A 22,102-nucleotide genomic window follows, 5' to 3' on the forward strand; every position below is an offset into this window, starting at 1 on the left:
TGGGCCCAAATCGCAGATCAATCTCCTGGCCGTGGAGTTTGCGACGCCACGCGGACGACGGGTAATTGCGGTAGGCGCAGTCTGCCTCTCCGCAGTCGCAGGAGTGTTACAAGAAGCAACGTTCAATTAAGGTTGTGACAGCTTGGTGAGGGTGAAATAAGGAATCGCGCTGGTTGTTAACCCATTACAATTGGAAAGATCAACCTTGGAAGCGAACGTTGGTGAAACATCAACATCATGCCGTGTTGGGAGGGGGGGGGGGGGCGTTCCCCGAGCCCACCACCACCGGTTGGTACCCACCGCCAGTGCCAGTGGTTTCGCTCACTGCTCGCGGCCCGTCTGGTGGTAAAAGTTGTAAAAGCAACACAATGAAATGGTTTCGCCCATTTTATTGCTCGCCATTTAATCGATTGTTCTCGGCCATTACGAGCTCAGCTTCAGCCGACCGGTTTTTGGGTGGTTAAACTTTGTTTCCGTTAAACATGCAAATTAAAACTCCGCAGTCGACGGAGCCGAGTTGCGCAGGAACCGAACACGCCTGTTAATGATCAGACAATGTGAAAAAAGGCTTTAATCTAGCGATGCTGGTGTTTTCTTGCGGCGTGTAAATTAACAAAGGAGAACTGGATCAAAAGAACATCTATCTTGAAGACTTTACAATGAAAACCGATTATTCATCTTTAATGTACTAGGCTGTTCAATAAGTTCGTATGGTCGATAGGAAAAACACATTTTTATGGTTTGAAATACACTTTAATACTCAGTATGGCCTTCCTGAATATCAATACACTTGTTCCTAGGAGACTTCAGTTTAGAAATTTCATCCCTGAAGTGAGAAACTGGAAAGCCTTCAAAATACGCTTCCACTGCTGTTATGACGTTATCGTTTGATGAAAAACGCTTTTCATGCACAATTTTGTTTGGTCTGAAAACAGATGGAAGTCGCTAGGGGCCAAATCTGGTGAATACGGTAGATACTGCAAAAATTCGAACTTTAATTCATTGATTTTTGACATTTTTAAGTTGCTCTTGTGACACTGTGCATTGCCCTGATGAAAGAGAATGTTTTTCTTCTTCAAACCGGGTCTTTTTTCACGAATTTTCACTTTCAGTAGGTCTAAAAAGTTACAACAATAATCAAAATTTATTGTTTAACCAGCTAATAACGTTCTGGGCGATTTCTGGACACGAACTCGTTTCGGAGCCTAGGCTAGGCCTTAGACTAAATCTCTGTCAATGAGTCGATGATTTTCCAATGCGATATCCTGTCCAATGCGATATCCTAACATTTCAGGTGCTGTGTCTGTTTTTTGGCATTTTTTTGACGTGAATCTTCTTGAAGTTGTAGGCTTGTGCGGTCACGCTAAACTCAGAAACCCCCCTTTAACCCACTAATTGAAGGTGAAGAGTTCTTAAAAAATTTTAACAGTGGTTTCTAAATTTTCTTTGCTTTTAAACCGTCCTAAAATAAAAATTAAATCATGTCGATGCTAAATGGCTTGTAAACAAAAATTAAGTGATTGAAATGAAACTTCACATACGTTCATTTGAAGAGTGTACCAATATAACAAAAAAACACGCTCCCAGCAGCTCTCTCTGTTACCGACTATGCGAATTTTTTGAACACCCCAGTAGAACTCCTTAACCGTATTACTTATTCCGTTCGCATCGATTAAAGAAGGTAGGTTAGAGTTATCATTTAATCGAAGGCACATCAGCAAATGTAAACGATTGAAAGCTCCCCGAACACCTTCTTGGCCAACATCGATCGTGCTAATCTAGAAAAAGGCTTGTTTTTGGTAGCACCATTTCAGAATCAAGTCCTGGAGCGCCGTGCAGAAGAAATGGTTTGCAAAACATCTTGCCGGCGCTGATGATTTATTCCCAGTAAACAACGGCTTCTACCATTACCCTAATCGGTCTCGCCGGTTGCCAATCCGTCTGTTTCACCACCCACCGGCTTACAGCACGGCTTTGCTTGCAGTAACGTGTTTGTGTTGCCCGGTGGGTTTTGCCCCCCAAAAAGCACCCACACGCGGGTTTTAGTGAGCGAAACCGCGAAACAGAAAGGCAGCGCAACCTAGTGGTGGGCCCGATCGAACCGAGAGCTGGCGCAAGTAAGGAAGCGGCGCATCGAACCATCATCATCATCACCGATCGATCGAGCGATGTTCTGCTTTAGTGAGTTGGGGGCGCAATAGAGCACACTAATAACAATAATAAAAAAAAAAACAATCACACCAAGGTCACCTCAACTGAAGTGCGAAAGACGTCCAACACTTCAGCGTCGGGGGCGCGAGACTCGAGCGCCGCTAATTGGCAAAGATAAGCTCGCGGTGTCGGAAGCTAACAGCAGGATTTTACTAACACCACCGCCGATCCACCGCCGATTAAGTCACCGTTCAGCCGTTGTGGTAGAGATTGTACTTCTGACGAGCGACCCGTCTCCCAAAAAGCGTTGGAATTCGAATTGCAAATTTTTCACCACGCTTCATTTCGTGCGAACGACCATCCTCCTATTGAGTGCCTTGGTGAGTTGCCGTTTTTTGTTTTGGCCACAAACAACCCACAAAGATTAAGAATATCGATCCGGCCTTTATGTAACGCCACTTAGCACCCGTTTGGGGGCCGGTGATAATTTTGGAGCAAGGCAAAAGCCACCACCTGCCGGCCATGTGGTTGTGGCCTTTCGAAGGTTCGTCAGATTCGGATCCGAAAGGTTCCCCGGATTCCCAGTGCCCGGGCCGGTGACGGTTCGTGCCGTTCCGAATATTCATAAACCAGTATCGCACACTAAAAAGCGCAGTTTATTTTTAAGATGCACGCAACCAAAGGCCACCGCAGGGGCCTTGTAAAGCCAAAATCGCGAGGCGCCGCTGCGCCATCTGCAATCCACATCTTGAGCAAGGTGATTGAAGACGCTCACCGCGGCATTCACGGTGATGGTCGGTTCATTTTTTTGCTGCGTTTTCTGTTCACTGATATTTATAGACGCATATTTATACACCACAAACTATACTGTTATCCCGAAAAAAAAACCCCAGCCCAGCTGGCATGTCCTTTTGCATCGAAAAGACACCTCGAGATGCAGGCTCATCCGTAGATCATTAATCGGTTTCGACAGTGAGTGAGTTCGAACCTTCCAGCCCCCCTTGACAGTGCATTAGCTTGAGTGCGCGAAACTTCAAGATGGTGCTCAACACGACTCCGTGTCCGTTCGAATAATAATAAATAATAAGACACCACGAGACCGGTTACCAGCGGTTAGTACCGTACCGTTTGCCGGTTTCGCGGAGCTTTTTCTGCTCGAGGACGGAGACCACCGATTGGATCGTGCCAATGTTTGGTGCCATTTCTTCGACATCGTTCAAATATTGGAATTTGATAAGCTGCTGAGCCGCGAGTACCCCCTCGGGGGGAGGGGCGGGGAGTAAACACAATCAAAGTGGAGAGTTTGACTTTTGGCCCCCGGACGGAACATTCTTCCGCTTCGCCGGCGCGCATGCCATGCCAGGCTGTGTGTGTGAGGTGGGTGGCCGCAACCTGGCAGGTTGAGCCAAGAAATTGTGAACACCCACCACCCACCGTGTACCGAGGGGCGTCTGGTGCCAGTGACAGTAAACAACGGATTCGCACCAAGCTGCTCCGGCGAAACCGTCAGGCGCAAGAGGCTGTGACTTTGATCTTTGGAAGCTTCTGCGCTTGTCACCTCCGCCCTCGGCCTGTGCGTGAAGGGTGGGGGTGGGGGGGTGTGCGTTGTGTGGAAGGCGAAGAATGTGTGATGTTGTTGTTGTTACACCGGAGCATAAAACTTGCAAACACCGACATCAAACGGATTTTTCAAAAGGATTAAACTCCTACGACCACGTGAAGCCCCACGACAGACGGCGCGCCCCTACACGCTGAGGCATCATCCTCGGCTCATCCCGTCACCGTCCGCCCGCTCTTCTCGGCTGCCTGAAAGAACCGAAGCTTCCGTTACAAGGCCAAAGCTCGGTGGGTGGGAGTGAAATGCAGGCTTCTGCCGTTCCGCAGCACTGGCGGGGAGTGGAACACTGGAGCACTGGAGCTCATGTTTCCGATACGGTCGATGGGCACTATATAGTGGTGCAAGCATTAGACACGACCGCCCATCACCGACGCCCCAGGTCCGGGGCCGGCCTTTGATTGATAGTAAAATGAAGAAATCTAATTTTCCCGGCAAATATCGCATTTTGCGATTTCGAATACAACTAACCCACATTCGGGGCGGGGCTCCGGGACCTGCTCCCGGGCGTCGGGCGTCTTAATCTTCCCAGGCCTCCAGACCCAGACAAACCCGGGCCCTCGTTTGAGGTCGACCAGTCGAAGGAAATTGACGTTTGATTGAGGTTCTGTAATGAAATTGAATCGGGGTACCGGGGGCACTATCACTAGCGGGTTCCGGAGGCGCAAGAGGAGGTCCTGTGACGAGGATGCAAGACGCTTCTGCAGGTGGCTGCAGCACATAAATGCCACCGCAAGATCGAGTTATGGATGCTAAAATCATTGCCGTTCGTTCGATGTTTAGTCGTGTTGGGGAGAGAATTATTTACGGGCAACATGCTGATAGTGCCCGGGGCTGGATTACTGACCGGAACCGGAGGATAATAGATAATGGGCGGCAATGCAACGCACTATGGGGAAACGGCGGTCATAAACTAAATTTAAAAAGGGAGGATTTTGGATAATTTTTCCTAAAATAAGTTAGATAAGTTAGCTATGGGCGATCGCAATCTTTAACCTTCCACGTTGCGTAGATTCCCGTAATTCATATGTCAAAGTCAGAAGAGTGATAAAAATTACTCTTTAAAACCAACATTTATCAGCTACATTAACACGATCGCTAGCACGCTATATGATATGAAAAATTCAAATATTCACGTTTGGCATTGCTTGTACATTTTGATAGGAAATTAATGTATAACACTGCGAAAAATTCAGTTTACCAACTTTGGTACTGCAGCAAAATTATAACAGAGCCTGGCGCAACTAAACCTAGGCATTACAATTAACTTCTAGGTAACTTTAAATTATTTCCAGTAAGTTTTGCCTTCGTCTCGATCCGTCCGTTTCCGCTAGGCTTATTTTGAGAAAACACTTCCCGATGCATCAGGAGGCGGCTGATCTCTGTGTAGTCTATAAAATGGCCATAACAAACATACTGCCTTTATGAACTCTACGCCTTTTCTATTATGGAGCATTGGAAGCGCTTCATAAATACAACTTCTCTATTAACCGGTGGTGTTACCGATAGCCGCCGATATCGGTAGAGCCAGCTAGCCGCCACTTGCATGCCAGGCTGCAAGCAAGTTGCAGACCCGCTTACGAGCGAGAGAGAGATGATCACCGATCGACTCACGAGTGAGAGAGGTAGGATCATCGGTCGACACTCTTTGGGACACTCTTTGCATTACGTAAGAACCAGGAGTGATAAGCGAAACGCCGCGAACGGCGGACTAATTTTGAGTCGCTTCGTTCGTTTGCTCTACAAATAAAGGACTTCAAGATACTGAACGTTCGTGGTGTTGATTATTGCTAACAGGTGGCCTTGGGTTATTTATTATATTTGAACACATGCAAAAAAAAGCCAAAATGTTTAAACAAGTCCGCAGTTTTTTCCAAAAACAAAATATGTCCGCTTGTCTAATACAATTTTCCCATAGTCGTCTTAGGTATCTCGCATAAAGGCCTTTTCGGTGGTCGTCGGGTGCATAGTTTCAGGCGTTTTTATCGTTGCGCTGACAACCACCGGAACATAAAACCGTTGCCCAAGGGAATGGAAATATTAAACCCACGATTAAACAAAGTTCAACTCAGTTGAATTCATTCGAATCAAGCAGTCCGAAGTGTGCTTCAAATAGTTATTTTCGTATTTGTTTTCGTTTCGGTTATTTGGTTTTCAAGCAGCATGATTCACTGTTGTCAATCTGGTCATGCGAATCTTAATGCATCTTTAGGATGGTCGTGTCTCAACCTTCAGTTCATCAGTTACAGTGATCAGTTAAGACAACGAATTGGTTGAAACGCAAAAGAATCCCTTTTCTAATTAATTCTTTTCTGATTTGCTACTCTGGCATTACCCAATAACCCGAGAGAAAACTACAGAATACATAAAGACTGGGGCTAAAACCGAGACTATCATCTGATTAGTCGATAAAACGGAAGAAAGGCTTGATGACCAAATTTATTGAAAGAAATGGGCTGGAAAGTCTCGAGCCTAACACACAGATTGGATTAGTTTTATTGCGTTCCTCGCCTTTTCAATTTGTACTAACCTTCAAAAGAAAGCTGTACAAATTCCATGCTATTCTACTCATAAGTTGCGGGGTTGTTGTATTTTAGAGTGACACTGTTTTTGTTATTTCACAACGCAGGACAAACACAAACGAAGGATAAACAATTTCGTGTTTTGATGTTACAATCCTTCTTGATGGGAAAAATACCGTCCAAAATACCGTTCTACAAAAGAGCCATTGAAATATTATTGCGGCATTGGAATGATTGTGTGACTCTTGATGGAACTTACGTTGATGAATAAAGCCAGTTTGGAATATAAAAACAGCGCGTTCTAAAGTCCGGGACTTTTCATCCTACATGTTGGTTCGAAATAGAAAAAGTATCCACTCCATACCCGGGCTTTCTAACAGCGCGTCAGAAGGTACGGCAAATAAACTTGAACCGTGATCCTTGATCCTTGAGCCGATCGGAATCCCGGAGGCCAAATATGTAAACATTGAGTACGAAAGCTCAAGTCGAGTCAGCTCAAAACTACCAGATGATCCACCTCGGAATGTATTCGCCAATACACTTGGACCATTCGAAACAAATACGCCTCAGTGGGCAGCATGCGAAGCGATCGAATGCTGAAGTTTATAATGGGTGATTCGCATTTTCCGCCTAACCTTCCCTCAAGCAGCCACCAGTGAGGAACCGACGCGAAGTTCCAGCTTAGCAACGGCGTGGACCGCAGCTGGCTACATTAATGTCGCCCACAGTTTGTATGCCTGTGTGTGTGTGTGTGTTTGTGTAGCCTGTGGGTGTGAAAATACGGAAATAATCGGAAAAAATAACACAACTCGCAACCCGCAATTGCGCTCCATCGATTAATGTGGCCCAGTGCCGCTGAGAATCAATTTGCGTCAATCAATTTAACCTTTCACATGCAGCCGCGCCGGCCCGGGCACTCGTTACAAATTCCCCGACGTACACATGTGACGTGTATGTGTGTGTGTGTGTGTGTACGTGTGCCTCTAATCAAATTCCAGCCACCCGGCGCGTTGGGATCCGCCGAACAGCCGAATTTACCATTTCGAAACTCCGACTCAAAACCGTCCCATAGGGCCAATTAAAGGGGCCAAAGAGGGGTAGTTGGGTGGGCTTGGAGGGGTGGCCACCACACCAAATTTATCATTCAATCCATGCGGTCTTCCCGTGCCAGGTGAGAGCGACCCAAAGGGCGCGCCCACGCGAGCGAGACAGAGGATCCGCAGGATCACCAGCCGGAGCCGCGGAGCAGGCAAGTAGAACGAACGGAGCCCGCAGGAACAACCCCGCCTGCGAAGCCCTGCTGCGTGACACTCCTGTCACACTCGGCGGGTACCGCAAAACCGCGCGCGTCAGCTTACCGGAGCGACAAACTTCGCTCGACTCAAAATAAAACCTCAACTTCACCGACCTGGAGGAAGTGCTCCAGGGCACGGCGTAAATCGCTTGACACTCGGCTCGCCTCTCGAGAACTCCAACTCCTCCGTTCGGTGGCGCCGACTGTCTGCGAAGCGAAGCGAAAGGAAGCAAATTTACTTTTGATCGAAATTACTGGCAAATATTTGCACCGTTCGTTGGACTGATTTTTTCACGACCGAACGAAACGGAAGCGGAACCGAGCCCGTGCATGTGTTTGTACGTGTGTTCGTAGCACGGTGTCACACCGGGTGACCGGGTGGTCGAGCTGTCAAATGCACCAACGGCCAACGATGCACACGGTGCACGGACCTGGAAAGTGAGGCTTCGACACCGGAAACCCGAAACGTTCGGCAGTGATAATTGTGTTTGCAAAATCACAGGCCGGGAGGGAACGCCCCCCGTGGGCGGCCATCTTGGGCCGAACATTGCCGGTGGAGGGTGTTCGAGGTGAGGTGGTGTTCGAGTAACATTCTAATCATCGGTCCGGTCGGGTCTGCTCACCTCACCGGACGACTTTGGCGAGGTTCAGAGTGTTCGTTCGCACACCCTCGGGGCATATCCTCGGGGCCCGTGTCGCCTGCGGGAACACGGGAACCGGATATCGGGAGCGGAACCGGAAGTGGGCGATTGGTTTGTTTTATTAATTTCTTTCCTTCCTCGTTCGATCGGAACCCGCAACCTCTCGGTCAAGCAGCCCGGTGCTCTATTGAGACTGCAAAAGTTTGACCTTGTCAGTAGCGAACGAGAGCTGCGAAAGGAACACTAGCTCAGGGAGTCGAATGTGCAACACACTACAGTCCGGCCAGCACCGTCGATGTACTATTTATTGAGCTCGATAACGGACACCGGTTGCAATGGCGACCAGAATCGGTGGCAGCGATGGGCTAAAGAACATTGCACGGGATCTTTAAGGATAAAATTAGTGTTAAATTTAAGTTGTTTTGCAAACATCGCTGTCAGCTGCTGCTGTCACTCCGGCAACATCAGAGTAGTTCAGAAGCCAGGGGGCGCTAGTGCTGCCTGGCCTGATCGTTTGACAGTAGTGACAACGTGACGAGGATTAAGAGGATCCAAGGAACGAGGGAAGTGACGTTTGAACGTTCTTTCTTTTCTTGTCAAGACCCCGGACAGAACGGGTGCAACTTTAAAGATTTTCTGCTCTTTTTTCGATTTACACTTGATGCTTCTGTTTTCTGGTTTATAGGAGAATCAAAGAAGAGCTATATGAACCATCCGCAAGGGATAATCAGTTAAGCGTTTTTTAATAACATTTCCAACAATTTGTGTTGAACTGTTTCGCCAAATATGGCCACTCCAAATTAACTCCAAATTAGATTTAACTTTTCCAGCACCATCTCTTTTCGTTATCACGTTACTAAATGATGATTTTGTTAAATAATTCATGGCTACATGCATTAATATTTGAGCGCGTTAAGGTCACCCAAACGATAGTCCAGGATACTATTTCGGATTCAGTGTTTCATTGTGGAGTTGACAGGACAACATCCAAACATTACGTTTCATCCAGGTATTGCACGAAAGATCATAAAGATGGAATGGAGTCCCGTAAACAAAGTCAAAGCAAGATGGTTACGTTGGATTTGCATGACTCTTTGGAACAGTGCGGCATACTTCGGCATCCTTTAGCAACCATCACTCGTCTGATTTGTTTGTTGTTGTTAATATAACAGTGCGAGAGTGCCATTTAGCTGAGAAAAACAGTTTCAATGAGTACAAGTACAATCTGCAATTTATATATGCACACTGGGAATTTATATATGCAAAAGAAAGTAATGTTAGTTACACTATCTATAACTCAAAAACGGCTGAACCGATTTGACTGAAAATTGGTGGGCAGGTAGCTTAGAACCAGAAGGCAGGCATAGAAAACCTTTTAGACGTTCTTATGATGTCACTATGAAACGTATAACAAAACACGCCGGGAACGGCTAGTGTAAAATAAACCGAAAAATTATGACATCAGAGATGCGTGCACAATCTATTGAAGAGTTTTTTAATAGTTTGATCAAATCCGTTCAATCGACAAACTCGATCAGCCTTCGCGATGTGATGAGAGTGTGTTCCACATTACAAGAGGCTTCGCACGTGGCCAACACACGTTCGCTGGGCGTCGGGCACAGATGAAGAAGTTCACACCATCATCTCGTATTCTCGCTCTTTCTCTGCCGCTTTCTCCCTGAAGGTGTCTGACGGATTTTCACGACCAAACGAGCTGCGCCATTTTCCTTTCCGCTGGCGAAAATATGAAAAACTCACTACCATCCCAGGCAGCCGCCCGGGCGAAGGGTGATGTCAAAAGAGGGGCGAAAGTAAATTAGTTGCTGTTAATTACATTTTTTATCACATTGGATGATTATTTATTGACGCTTGTTTTCTGGCTCCCCGAGCTCACCAGCCACCAGCCACGGCCCGGGGATTCCGGGGCACCTTTCGGCACCTTTCTTAGCGCGAGGGCAGCAACAGCCAATCGAACTGGCGGACACCGAAGACAACGCCCCAACTAAGGAACAGGACCACACGGTGAAGTAAAAGAAAGTAATTAAGACGAGTGTCGATTGAGTTTGAGTGCAACTTTTTTCCGTTTTTCGGGCCGCGAAAAATGATTATTCGCCAAAGTTTCGCCCACTTCACCCTGCCCGGGTGGGTTCCAGGTTGGCGGGCGAACAGGTGGTCTGGTGAGAAGGGAACGGCGCGCAAGCAACCGAATGGAACCATTCCGTCGAAAGGTGCGGATGATTGATGGAATTGTTTCGCCAAGTTTTCTTGTTACAAACGCTGCAAACTTGTTGATTATTTTGTAAAAGGTTACTTCATTAAATTTGCAGCAGCGCCCGCAACGTGCCACGCCTTAGATTTAAAGCCCGGCATTAGCGACTACTTAATTTGTGTCGAAATAATAGGAACTGGAGCTAATTGTGCATTGTGCCAGTAGGGCCGTTTCGTTTTGCCGCCTCAAGTAGGTTCGCTTAAATCATGTTTTAACCTGTTCTTAATTCGTTATTCGAATTTTAGATCCAATTTGGGGCCGGTACTGAGGTAATTAATCGTTTAAAGTTTCTCGCCCTACATCTGCTTCGAGCAAATACAATTTAATTACAGATTTTGCAGTTTTCATTCAGATCTAGATCAAGGTTGTTCAGTTCGGCAGGAAATTTTAAATCACTTTTCTACACGACAGGCCGTAGAGTTGCACGTAGAGCTAACTTTGATATCGCGTTGTGACGAATTGGTTGTTGATCACATTATCCTTTCTTAGCTTTTTTATTGGTAGTTTAACAACATTTAACGTTAAAGCAATCTCCTCCTGCAACTCCTTTTCATGTATTAAGAACAACATGTTTGTTTTGGAAGGAACTCCATAAAGGTTGCACTAAGCCCGGGAAATATTTTGGCAAAATTTCACATGTGACCTTAAGCCAAGTTTTAGGCAGCACTATGGCCTCAACTCGATTCATCTGAGACTGAGAGTGCAGATGCCGCACAATGCAAGTGGATTGAACTTCTTTAACCATTTCTCAGATTTTAGTGATGATGATTTTGAGTTTGTGGCTTTTGGAGCAGTATATTTCATTTTCTGTCAATCAAATGTTGTTAAGTAAAAATTGGCAACAAAACACTGAAAATTGTTGAACGATTCTAGAAGAGTAGTTGAATTCAAGGTAAAAGTTGCATTACAATTACTTGAGTGGTATGGAAACTTTTAATGAATCTTCACTGAAGACACGGAACGGGCATAGAACTTGGCAAAATCTTGGAAGAGCAGAACTCAATGAGAAGAGATCAGAAGAAAAAAAATCCTTTGACACATCACAGTTAAAAAATCAGCTGAAGATATACATTTTCTTTATGCTTGTTCTATTAACTTAAATGAATTCATTTTATTTTATTTAGTACAGTAATCGGCATATTTTCTTTGTGGTACTGACGTGGTGTAGTTTGGTATTTCAAATATTAACATATTTTTCTTTAAAGTTTTTTACGTTGAGGATTTGTAGGTTACAGCCATAAGAAGCACGAGTTGGTCAATATGAAGAATAAGCAAGCTATTCGTACTCCGATTCGACCATTTCGATAACCGATTTCGTGAAACTGACGATGTTTTCACCAACGATTCCTTAACATTAGTCTTGTGTTATTAAATGCTTCCAAGTCTTTCGTGAAAGTGATCTGTCAATAGTTTTGTGTGCTTTTGTTGGGGATATTTCGCTGTTTCCAGTATCGGCGAAGCAAGTCTTTGTGAAGCCTTTGTCAACAACCATCGAACGGGCGTTGAGCTCCAAGTCGATTGAGTGCCTCATCTAATCGCTATAAAGAGAACGCAGAACAAGGAAACAAAGTCCAAAACCGGCTGCACTTGCCCAACGTTAGGCCCAACTTATCAAGCCCTGCATGTGTCGAAACGGCCGTCGCAGTACGGATTAATTTAAATATTTCAATCCTGGCCGAAAGAAAGCTCATTCCGTTCGCGTCGAACGGAGCCACATACGCTATGGCGGCTGGATTCACGTCGTTCGCATTCCGTCCGCACTTCCGGGGGGTCCGTACGCGCGGATAATATCCCCCGCGCTCATAAATCACCAATCATCCAAAGGGTTGACTTGCCCTTCGCTCGCCGGACGCGGCCCGCTCCGAGGTGGTGTACAAAGATTTACTGTGGACCCGCAGTCCAGCCCGCCTTCGGGGTTCGGACCGGAACGGAAGTCGGCCCAAAACGGAATCCAGCCAGCCAGAGTGATAAACTTGGCCTGTCATACTGGCAGCCGAGGCAGCGCAACCCGCACACCGAAGGCTTCCCGGCCTTTTTCGTGCACACTCTCTTCGGCCGCGGCGAAATAAATTCTTTGCTTTAAATTTAAAACGTGATTCCATTACACAGCCCGACGGACGGAAAAGTTCCGTCTGTCCGGCTAAACCGACCGTTTGTCCTGATCTCTGACCTCCGGCAGCCAGCAGCGATCGCTGCGCCACCTAGCGGCCCAGAGAGTTCCGCGGCTTCCAGGGTTGGCTGCTTTCACGGCCTGGAAAACTTGACGCCCCTTGCCCGGCGCACGTGTCCCTGCGGCCCCGCTCCCCGGCCCGACGGAGTTTTCCAACTTATGGACCTCTTCTTCTGTGTGCGGAAAACTCTCCAGAAATATAATTCTTTCCGACGGGTTTAGCACAAACCCCTTTTTGGGCTGCCCTGGTCATTTCCTGCTCTCCTTCTCTCTCTCTCTCTCTCTGGCCACGCTTTATATTCCGTTTTATAACCTATTTTTTGTACCTCCTCTGTGTGTGTGTGTGTGTATGTATGTGTGTGCGGCCTCAGTGTCGGCGGTCTTCGGTTGGCTTCGCTCCTCAAGCTAGCCAACTAGCTGCCAGCGTCACTGAGGTATTTGTTTAGTAGTTTCCTTTAGTTGTGTCCCTTTCCGTTCGGACTCGGGGCCAGGAGGTCAGCAGGTGCAGTCCCGTTCTACCCTCCCGCTGCCCACTCCCGGCCGGGGCACCGAATCACATAGGTATGCGACTTCGCACAGGAGCCTTGGTTCGGGGGAGGTTTTTTTGTGCCCTCGAAGAAAATTTCGAGGGCCGCCCGTGCTCGGCATCTTCCGCCCCAACTTTTCCGGTCCGAGTCGGCCCAGACCGGCAAAGGGATATCCACCCAGTGGGCCCCTCACCGGGTTGGATGAAAATCGGACAAAAATGCTCCACTGTTTTGTTTCTTCGAAGCTTGTTATTTAGTTTTACTCACTTTTAGTAAATTTTTCTTCACCACCCGACGCTCCCGAGTTTCCCGGGCCCCGAGACTTTCCCTAGCGGTGCGGGGGTTTTCGTATTAAGTTTTATTCCTTGCCAAACTTCCGGCGCTCGGCGGCCGAGCGCCTATTGTTTCGCGGCCGGCAGGAAGGTGTCGTTGTACACGCGGAAATCGGTTTCGCTGTTTTTCGGTGCGCATTCTGGAGCAGGAGCAGCAGCAGCATAAGCAACGCTGGTGGCCGCAGTGTGGCGTCCGGAGCTACGCAAGCTGAACAAATAAACCACGTGGGCTTATCGTTGCGAGAAGTGAGGCTTTTTATTTCAAACATTCGGCCCTACTTCGGTACGAACGGTGCCCGTCCAGTTTCCGGTTCCGATCCGGTTAGCAGCGTGCACACAGGTTCCACAAGGCACATTTGGACACCGCAACCGCACAGCGGGACGTGTCTGTTTCGTGGGTCGGGAAAAGCATCGCCCACAAAGCGCCGGCCGTCGATTAAAAAAACATAAATTCGACAGATGAATTATGGAAAAGAGATTTTCCTGCCAAGAAACGCGGGGATGCTGCTCGCTGGCGAACGGCGAACGAGCGATGGAAAATTAGAACGGAAAATTAAACACGCACGCAACAATCGGAACAAACTGTGGCCCGGCAACACTGAACCAAACCCTTGCCGTGTATTGGCTTATCAAACAAACAAAAGCGGCAGAAGTGTAAACGGAAGTCCATTGGAAACAAACCAAAGTGAAGCATAAATAAAGATTGCAATTGACCATAAAGCAACGGCGTCATTTTGTTCAACATTCTGCGCAACAGCTTCCAGCCATCAAAAGCGTATCCTGAGCGGTACTCATGGAATCCATTCCATGGCATTGAATGAGCTGGATAAGAGGGTGCGGTTTCACTGAAAATCCAGTTGTCTCCAGACTTTGCTACTGTGACCGAAGTTTGAGCTGCACCTTGATGCATCTTTTAAGAAGTGCACCAGAACTTAAGGACATTTTGAATAAAAATCCATGACGTTGAAGTATGATACATTGGAAGAAAAGAAAACAGTGGAAAACGGGTTCAAAAGGCTTCAAAAGAACTTGTTCGAAAGGGTAATGTCTGAAGGATCTATTACTGCACTGCTGGAGCGACCATTGACGACTGTATGCTAGAGCACGCCCAGCGATAACAGGATCCTTTGTATGTTTGTTAACGCACTGGTTTGAAGTCCAACGTTCAATAAAGAGATTCCTATTGATTACGTTCCCCAGCAGTGATGAGATTTTAGCGGAATACAATAATCTCTAGAGCTACATGTTTCTTCAATATCCATTCAAGCATATTGGCTGTAGGGTCATAGTCGAGCTGCGAGAAATGCTCTTAATGCCCTTTGATTTAATTGTTAGATGTTTTTCTTTCATATTTCGTAGCGATCAAACGAATATACAAGTTTTGCTTTGAACGATTTTCTTTGTCCCAGAGTTAGCGTCGTTTATGGGTGAAAAAGGTTGAAGCGACATGATTTATACAGATTCGACAAAGGTTAAAGAAGGGCCTATATGAAACCTTCCCATTAGGTCCTGACCCGATCAAGGGCTCGATATTAAGTGAACGGCGCCGTTCAGTGGAAACCAGGCATTAGTTCAGCAAAGAATTAAAACATTATGATCACTATTCTACCAGAAACATTCGCACATCGCAACGCTTAAGATGTCGTCTAAAGCCTGTAATGTCGCTTGACAGACTACCACTACTAAGTTATTGCTGGATTTCATGCTTTCGGATCATGATCTGCGTATGATCGTAAAAAAATCCATAAAGGTAGGAAACTCGACTGCCAAGAATCTAGTTAGGTCCAGATAATCAGGAGCATAAATCTTCAACAGGAACCAATGCGTTGGACCACGTAAGAATATACAAGCTTAGTAGATGCGATGTCTTAATGAACAGAAGCTCGAAAGCAACCCCATTCTTCGCGCTGTGAGTTATTTCACCTTGGAGAATATGCTCCACATCTGAGAAAGTCCATCGAAGAAGCCATCAAAGACAGAAGAAAATACACGCAATCAGAATGAAAACATAAAAGAATAATATGTTTTGTCCAGTACGAATTTATCGTCAAATTCGAGAACCTCGCACTTGGCTCGCTGCCACAAAATATCGTAAGCCCCGGGCAAAATCCCAGGCTCTTACCAAAATATCAACCATTTCAACAACAACAGCTTCATGTTACCTGCCATTGTATCGTTAGTACCGATACTTACTTACTTACTTACAGGTCCTGTGTCCGCCGTCTTATCGGCGCGACAATAGGGATGAAGTTAAATTTCTCCACTGCTGACGGTTACCCGCTATCGCCTTTACCTGGCGCCAGGAAAGGTTTCCGTCAGCAGCCCGGATGTCGTCGGCCAGGCTTCGCCGCCAAGAGCCTCTGGGCCTGCCCCTCCTCCGTTGCCCTTGCGGGTTCCAGTCCAGTACCTCCCTACAGATCTCGTTTGCTCCTCTTCGCAGGGTATGTCCGATCCACCTCCACCTGCGCTCCCGGATTTCAATCTCAATCAGTCGCTGCTGGCATCGACGGTGGAGTTGCTCGTTGGATATCCAACTGTTAGGCCACCATGCCCGAATGATGTATCGCAGGCAGCGGTTGACGAAGACTTGCAGTTTTTGCGTTATTTCTGTGGATACGCACCACGTCTCACAGGCGTATAGCAACACAGATTTAACGTTAGAGTTATATATCCGGGTCTTGGTGTGCAGAGTGATCTGATTTGAGCGCCAGATATTTCGAAGACCTGCAAATGCACCCCTGGCCTTCCTGATCCGCATGGCTATATCTTTCTTGGTACCTCCATCAGGCGTTGTCTGGCTACCAAGATATTGAAAGGTTTCCACCTGCTCAACTTGTTGGCTCGCTACTGTGAGGCTGGAGGGGTTGTCAGCGTTCACTACCATTGACTTCGTTTTCGCAACATTCACTGTTAAACCTGCCGCCTTAGAGCAGTTGGTGAGGTCATCAAGTTTGCTCTGCATGTCAGTTCGACGTTGCGAGAGCAAAACAATGTCGTCGGCTAGGTCGAGGTCATTTAGCTGCTCCATCGTTATAGGGTTCCACGGTAGTCCTCGATTAGGTTTGCTGTCAATAGCTCCAGCAAGAATCTCATCCATCACGACAAGGAAGAGTAGCGGCGATAGTATACAGCCCTGTCTCACGCCAGCAGTGACCCTTATGGGGGCGGACAAGACGCCGTTGTGCAATACCTTGCACGAGAACGCCTCATACTGAGCTTCGATGAGATGGACTAGTTTATCTGGAACTCCTCTGCGCCTGAGTGCGCTCCAGATGTTTTCCTGGTTGAGTCGGTCAAAAGCTTTTTCGAAATCAACGAACACCAGTAGGAGGGAGTCCTGGAGCTCGTTGATTTGCTCCAGTATTATGCGGAGCGTTGTGATGTGGTCCACACATGATCGGCCGGCACGGAATCCGGCTTGCTGCCGCCGGAGAGTAGCGTCGATTTTCTTTTGAATCCTATTGAGGATCACTCTGCACAATACTTTTTGTGCAATACAGAGCAGCGTGATGCCGCGCCAGTTACTGCATTCTGTAAGGTCCCCTTTCTTAGGAACCTTCACCAAGATGCCCTGCATCCAGTCCACCGGAAAAGTCGCGGTTTCCCAGATAGTTGTGAATAGCCTATGCATCATCTGGGCTGACAAGGCTGGGTCAGCTTTTAGCATCTCGGCCGGAATGCGGTCTACTCCTGGCGCTCTGTTGGATTTCATACCCTTGACTGCTGCTTCGATTTCTGTCAGTGATGGTGCCTCAGAGTTCACACGGTTGATGCGACGCACTGATGGTATCACTTGCTGCTGATTCTGTTGGTCTGTGACACTCGAGACTCGGAGAAGTTCTTCGAAGTGCTCAGTCCAGCGATTAAGTTGGTCTGTTCGGTCAGTCAATAACTGGCCAGCTCTGTCCTTCAGCGGCATTCGAGTATTTGTCCTGGCACCACTGAGGCGGCGAGAGATATCGTACAACAAGCGGATATCACCATTGGCGGCGGCGGTTTCTCCTTCTTCGGCTAGGGAGTTGGTCCAAGCTCTCTTGTCCCGTCTACAGGCTTGCTTAACACCTCTCTCCAGTTCGGCGTATTTTTGACGGGCTACGGTCTTAGCCGCTCTGGTTCTCGCTCGCTCAACACTGGCTTTCGCCTCTCTCCGCTCGTCAATCATTCCCCAGGTTACATCCGAGATCCATTCTTTCCGTTCACTGCGCGCCTTGCCGAGGATTTTATCACTCGTCGTGATGAAGGCGTCCTTGATACCGTTCCATTGCTCTTCGACAGATCCGCCTGGCGACATATCCGCGGCACGGGCTTGAAGCTGATCGACAAAAGCCCTCTTAACCTCCGGGTTCTGCAGCCGACGCACGTTAGTACCGATAGCCTCACGATAATTTCATCGACGATCAGTTAACCAGTTATTCGAAATACTAAGGCGCACCAAACCTGCGGAGGCCCAGCCGTAAACCGGGTTTGCAAGTGGCGCCAAAAGTCACTCCCAAAGTGATCGGCTCCGCTGCGTATCAGGTGTATCCTTTCTCAGCGTGTAAAGAGTAACCGTCGGGTGTGGGGATTAAAGTTCGTTAGCGTACTTCCCACGTGTGACGCACGCCGAACGAACAATTCCGAGCGCTCCGAATTTGATTAAAACTGACTATCATCCAAGGGGAGCAAGCGAAAGTCGTACCGATCGTGTGGGAAGAAAGGGCACCAAAAGGGCCTTCCGCTGTACATTACAGGCCCGACTCGGGCAGTTCGTCACTCGGGCACCGTCTGCCCGACATCCGCCCGGCGGATGTTGAATCTTTGGGACCATACATCAGCCCGGGCCCGGATCATCTCTGGCGGGACGCCGGGATTGGGGCTTTATGGTGCCGCTTCTTAACACCGATAATCGCCGTAACGATGCGGACGGAAGCAAGACAGACCGGGACGTGTGCCGACCGAAGTGAGCCCTTCCGTTCCGGCGACGAGGGGGGAAGAATTAAATTATTCATCCCTTGGCACACTTTCCGATAATTCAGTTTCCATTTCGCTGCTTCCGGGCACCGACCGACTCGTGGCTCGGGGTCTCCTCGCGCACGACACGAAAATTGGCTGCCTCGGCAGGGTGGGGAAGGAGGGCCGCTAGGTCCTCACTACGGCAACGTCCGTTTTGGGGCAATTCCATTGATAGATGCCCTCGAAGGACGCGAGAAAGGCAGCTAACGCGATTCGCACCGTAGCGGGCAAAGAATTCGGGCACCGCTCGCCTCGGCGTGTTTCGCCCGGCTCCGAACCTCCCCGGCCCGGTTCCTGTGATGGTGATGGGCTTACCCGTGCTGGTCATTTACCGGCTTTCCCCTGGCGGCTGTCGGCCAAGACGGTTCTTCACGCTCTTATCTTAACGCTCGCTTCCGGTTGCCCGGGCCCGGGCCCGAGACCGACGCCGGAACCGTTCGCACGCCTCGGTTTCCGCTTTCTTTTCTTACTATCCGCTCTCTCGCTCTTTCTCTTTCTTGCTCCCCTTGTCAGTGTCGAGTGGCCCACTGTATATCCGGCAACGTCTGCCGGAACGTCTTGTTTGGTGTAGTAAATGGATTAGCTTATTCCGTTTCCATATTTAATGCCAAGTCCATTAACAATATAAATGTGATTATTTTCCTGTAATTTGATTTTCGACAAACTCTCTGCCCCACTGCCGCGCCGCGCATCACGTCCACCCACCCGTTCCCAGTGGACTATCACTAGCCGCCGCGCGAAGGCTCCGGAGGTCGGAGTCCAACGGATTCCGCGTCTCGGACGGATTTACGCCTCCTTCCGACGGAATGAGTTCCGTTCGTTTCGGTTGTCCTTTTTCGGTCGCCGCCTCGGAAGTCACGGCTGCGGATCTGCGTGCTCTGCGTGCTGCTTCGCCAGGCGCCGGAAGTGACGAAAATCAGCAGCCCATCAAACACCCGGCGAGAGTGCAGCTTAAGAGCTTTGCCGAGTGCCGGAGCTATTTGGTGTGTGATGTGATTTTCGCCGAACTTCGGCGCCACCGAAAGCGCCACGCTCTCTCTCTCTCTCCTACGCTCACGGGTGGCGCAGCTCTGCATCGGATTTATTTCAATGTTTGCGAAGGACGAGGCCCGCCCGGGGGTGAAGTTGGAACTGAGGCGAAACACGATGCGACACTCCTTCGACATTCGGTGCCTTCGGCGAGAGGTCGCTAGTCCATTACCGTTGCCCGCGTCGCTGGGTTGCCGATTAATTTAATCTTTCTCGGCATTTGATAGCGTCTAAATGGAGTTAAATGAAGTGCAGAAACCACACACACGCACGCAAACCGCAGTCGGTTGAATGGCAGAGTGCGTAACACATCCTTTACCCGGAGCGGGGCCGAAAACGCATCAGCTCGTGGCTCGCGACTCAGTTGCCGACCTCCTCCAAGTAGCTGTACATCATGGCGAACGACGAGTAGATCTTCTGCATAATGTCCGTGAACGTTTGCATGTTGAGCGGGCCGACACCGCGGACGAACAGTCCCGGCGGGTTCTGGCTTCTGAAGAGCATCAACCGGAACATGTGCTGCTCTCCCGGTGGCAGCCGGTAGAACGGCAGGCTGGAGATATCGTGGTTCAAGCCATCGTTCTGTGAGACCGAGAAGAGGGGTACAATGCTATAGGCGACACTCGGTAGCATAGCGACAAACCTACCGTCACTTGGATAACGGCGCCCAGGATGCAGAAGATTAAAAGTTGAAAAACCGACACCACCAGGAAGCTGTACGTCGCGTACCAATCGGTCTGGAACCAAGCGAAAGGAAGCGCAGGCGTTAGCAACTTGAATGGACCTAGAACAGGACCTCTTCACGGTCAAGTACTCACGGTCAGTGCCAGGAATAGGTTCAGCATGATGGAGAAGCTGCAAGTGGCCAGCTGCACGGAGCAGATCGTTTCGTAGCACAAGTTGAGCGATGACACGTACGCGATGACGTTCTGATGTCGGAGGTAGATCTCTCGCATGCGGACCCTGCAGAACGCCACGTACTCTTGCTCGGGCAGTTCTTCGCTCTCGACCATCACCAGATCCTTCCCGAACTCACCGCAGTCGATGCCGAACAGACTGGCGTAGGTCCGAAAGTGGAGCACGAACATCATGAAGCCCGTATCGGACACCAGCGCACCCAGGAGCCCCCAGAGCGCGATAAAGACGTGCACGGCGTTGGTGAACCCGTATCCGTACACCGAGTAGATGTCGATGCCGGGCAGCACCAGCGGCAGGATCGTCACCTTGACGTGCACCACAAAGTACATGTAGGCCGGGTACAGCGAGAAGATGATCAGCGTGGACATGTAGAGCACCACCGTGCACTTCATCAGCAGCTGCAACAGCTGGATGTCGGCCAAGATGTGCCGCTTCTGGGTCTCCGTTCCGGTCAGGTGCCCGTCGTAGATCGCACTCCGGATACCGCTGAAGTTGATGTGGTACCGTTCCTGGTACCGGATCGTGTAGTACAGCTTGACCAAACTCTGACAGAAGAAGCCGATAAACGAGAAGCCCTTCAGCAGATCGAACAGGTCCTGGGCAACGATGATCGCGTTCAGTGTGCCGGTGCTGTACACCACGCACAGGAACAGCATGAAGTACGTCCGGTAATCCATCCGCCACGACTCGCTCATCACGTCGCACCCGAGGAAACTGCACAGGCCCCGAAAGACCGTCGAGAACTGTTCAAACTTTTCCGAAGCCTCCATCGCCTTGACTGCCGCGATCGAAGTCCCTGGGAAGGGCCTTTTATTTGCGCGATAATTGTGCGAATTGTTTTGCGTGCTACGCCATGTAAACATTGCCTTGTGATTGGCGATGAATAATGGAGCCACCGATGATGAGGTCCTGAGGTTGATGCTTTTTGTGCCCCGTCGTCGCCAATCGTTTAAAATCATTACCTTACGTTGCCTTTGAGTGCAGTTGGAAAAATCCAACCAGGCATTCCAGTAGGGACCAATGTGTGAATAAATAATTAGCAAAGTGGCTATCCGTCGCAGGCGTTCCCCGAGGGTCGCCCTTCAGTGTGTATTGTAATCAACCCGCACCGCACCACACACACGGTGGAAGGACACCCGACTCACACTCGACGTGCAGGACACTGGAGCCAAGGTGCTCCCGTGCTAGTGCTAATTAAGCACGGTAACGGTGTCTGAGCCTCGGTGCTGTCGGTGTGCCCTGTCTCGCCCGAACGTATCCTTGGGTGCGCAAGATAATTCATTCCGTCGCCGGCAGAGGGAGTCACGTTGCCTTCGGAGCGCGTGATGTGTTTGTGCGTCGGTGCATGGGTTAGTGATTTATCTCCCAGCGGACAGGTTTTATCTTCCCGGTACGATCAGCGGGTGTCTCCGGCAGATGGCGGCGGCCCAGGTGTGCCAGCCGGTGGCAGCCGCGGTGCGTGAGGAAATGTGTTATCATAAATCTTAGCTGAAGCGCATCATTATCGCACACTTGCGAGAGGGTTTTCGTCAAAGCCGGCGGCCGACGCTGGTCGTCGGCCGTATCACTTGTTTACTTTTTATTAGCCTCCCCGAAGAAGCTAATGACCGGCTGATCAAACAACCAGCACACACACACACAC

General features: G+C 48.9%; 1 protein-coding gene across 1 annotated transcript; it reads right to left on the reverse strand.

Moving 5' to 3' along the window:
- Positions 1-19,902: 19,902 nt before the first annotated feature.
- On the reverse strand, positions 19,903-21,230 carry LOC128270316 (uncharacterized). Its single transcript, XM_053007717.1, has 3 exons — positions 20,361-21,230; positions 20,190-20,279; positions 19,903-20,124 (listed from the first exon to the last, which is right to left on the reverse strand). The coding sequence occupies exons 1-3, from the start codon at positions 21,228-21,230 to the stop codon at positions 19,903-19,905; spliced, it is 1,182 nt and encodes a 393-aa protein (XP_052863677.1).
- Between the last annotated feature and the right edge of the window lie 872 nt (positions 21,231-22,102).

The sequence above is a fragment of the Anopheles cruzii genome, chromosome 3, assembly GCF_943734635.1.
Source record: "Anopheles cruzii chromosome 3, idAnoCruzAS_RS32_06, whole genome shotgun sequence".
NCBI lineage: Eukaryota > Metazoa > Arthropoda > Insecta > Diptera > Culicidae > Anopheles > Anopheles cruzii.

Excerpts from the sequence above, each read along its gene's own strand:
- LOC128270316 (XM_053007717.1), bottom strand. The coding sequence starts at position 21,230 with ATGGAGGCTTCGGAAAAGTTTGAACAGTTCTCGACGGTCTTTCGGGGC. Across the intron at positions 20,280-20,360 it reads ACCTATTCCTGGCACTGACC|ACCGATTGGTACGCGACGTA; the intron begins GTGAGTACTTGA and ends GCTTGGTTCCAG. Across the intron at positions 20,125-20,189 it reads GCGCCGTTATCCAAGTGACG|AACGATGGCTTGAACCACGA; the intron begins GTAGGTTTGTCG and ends TCGGTCTCACAG.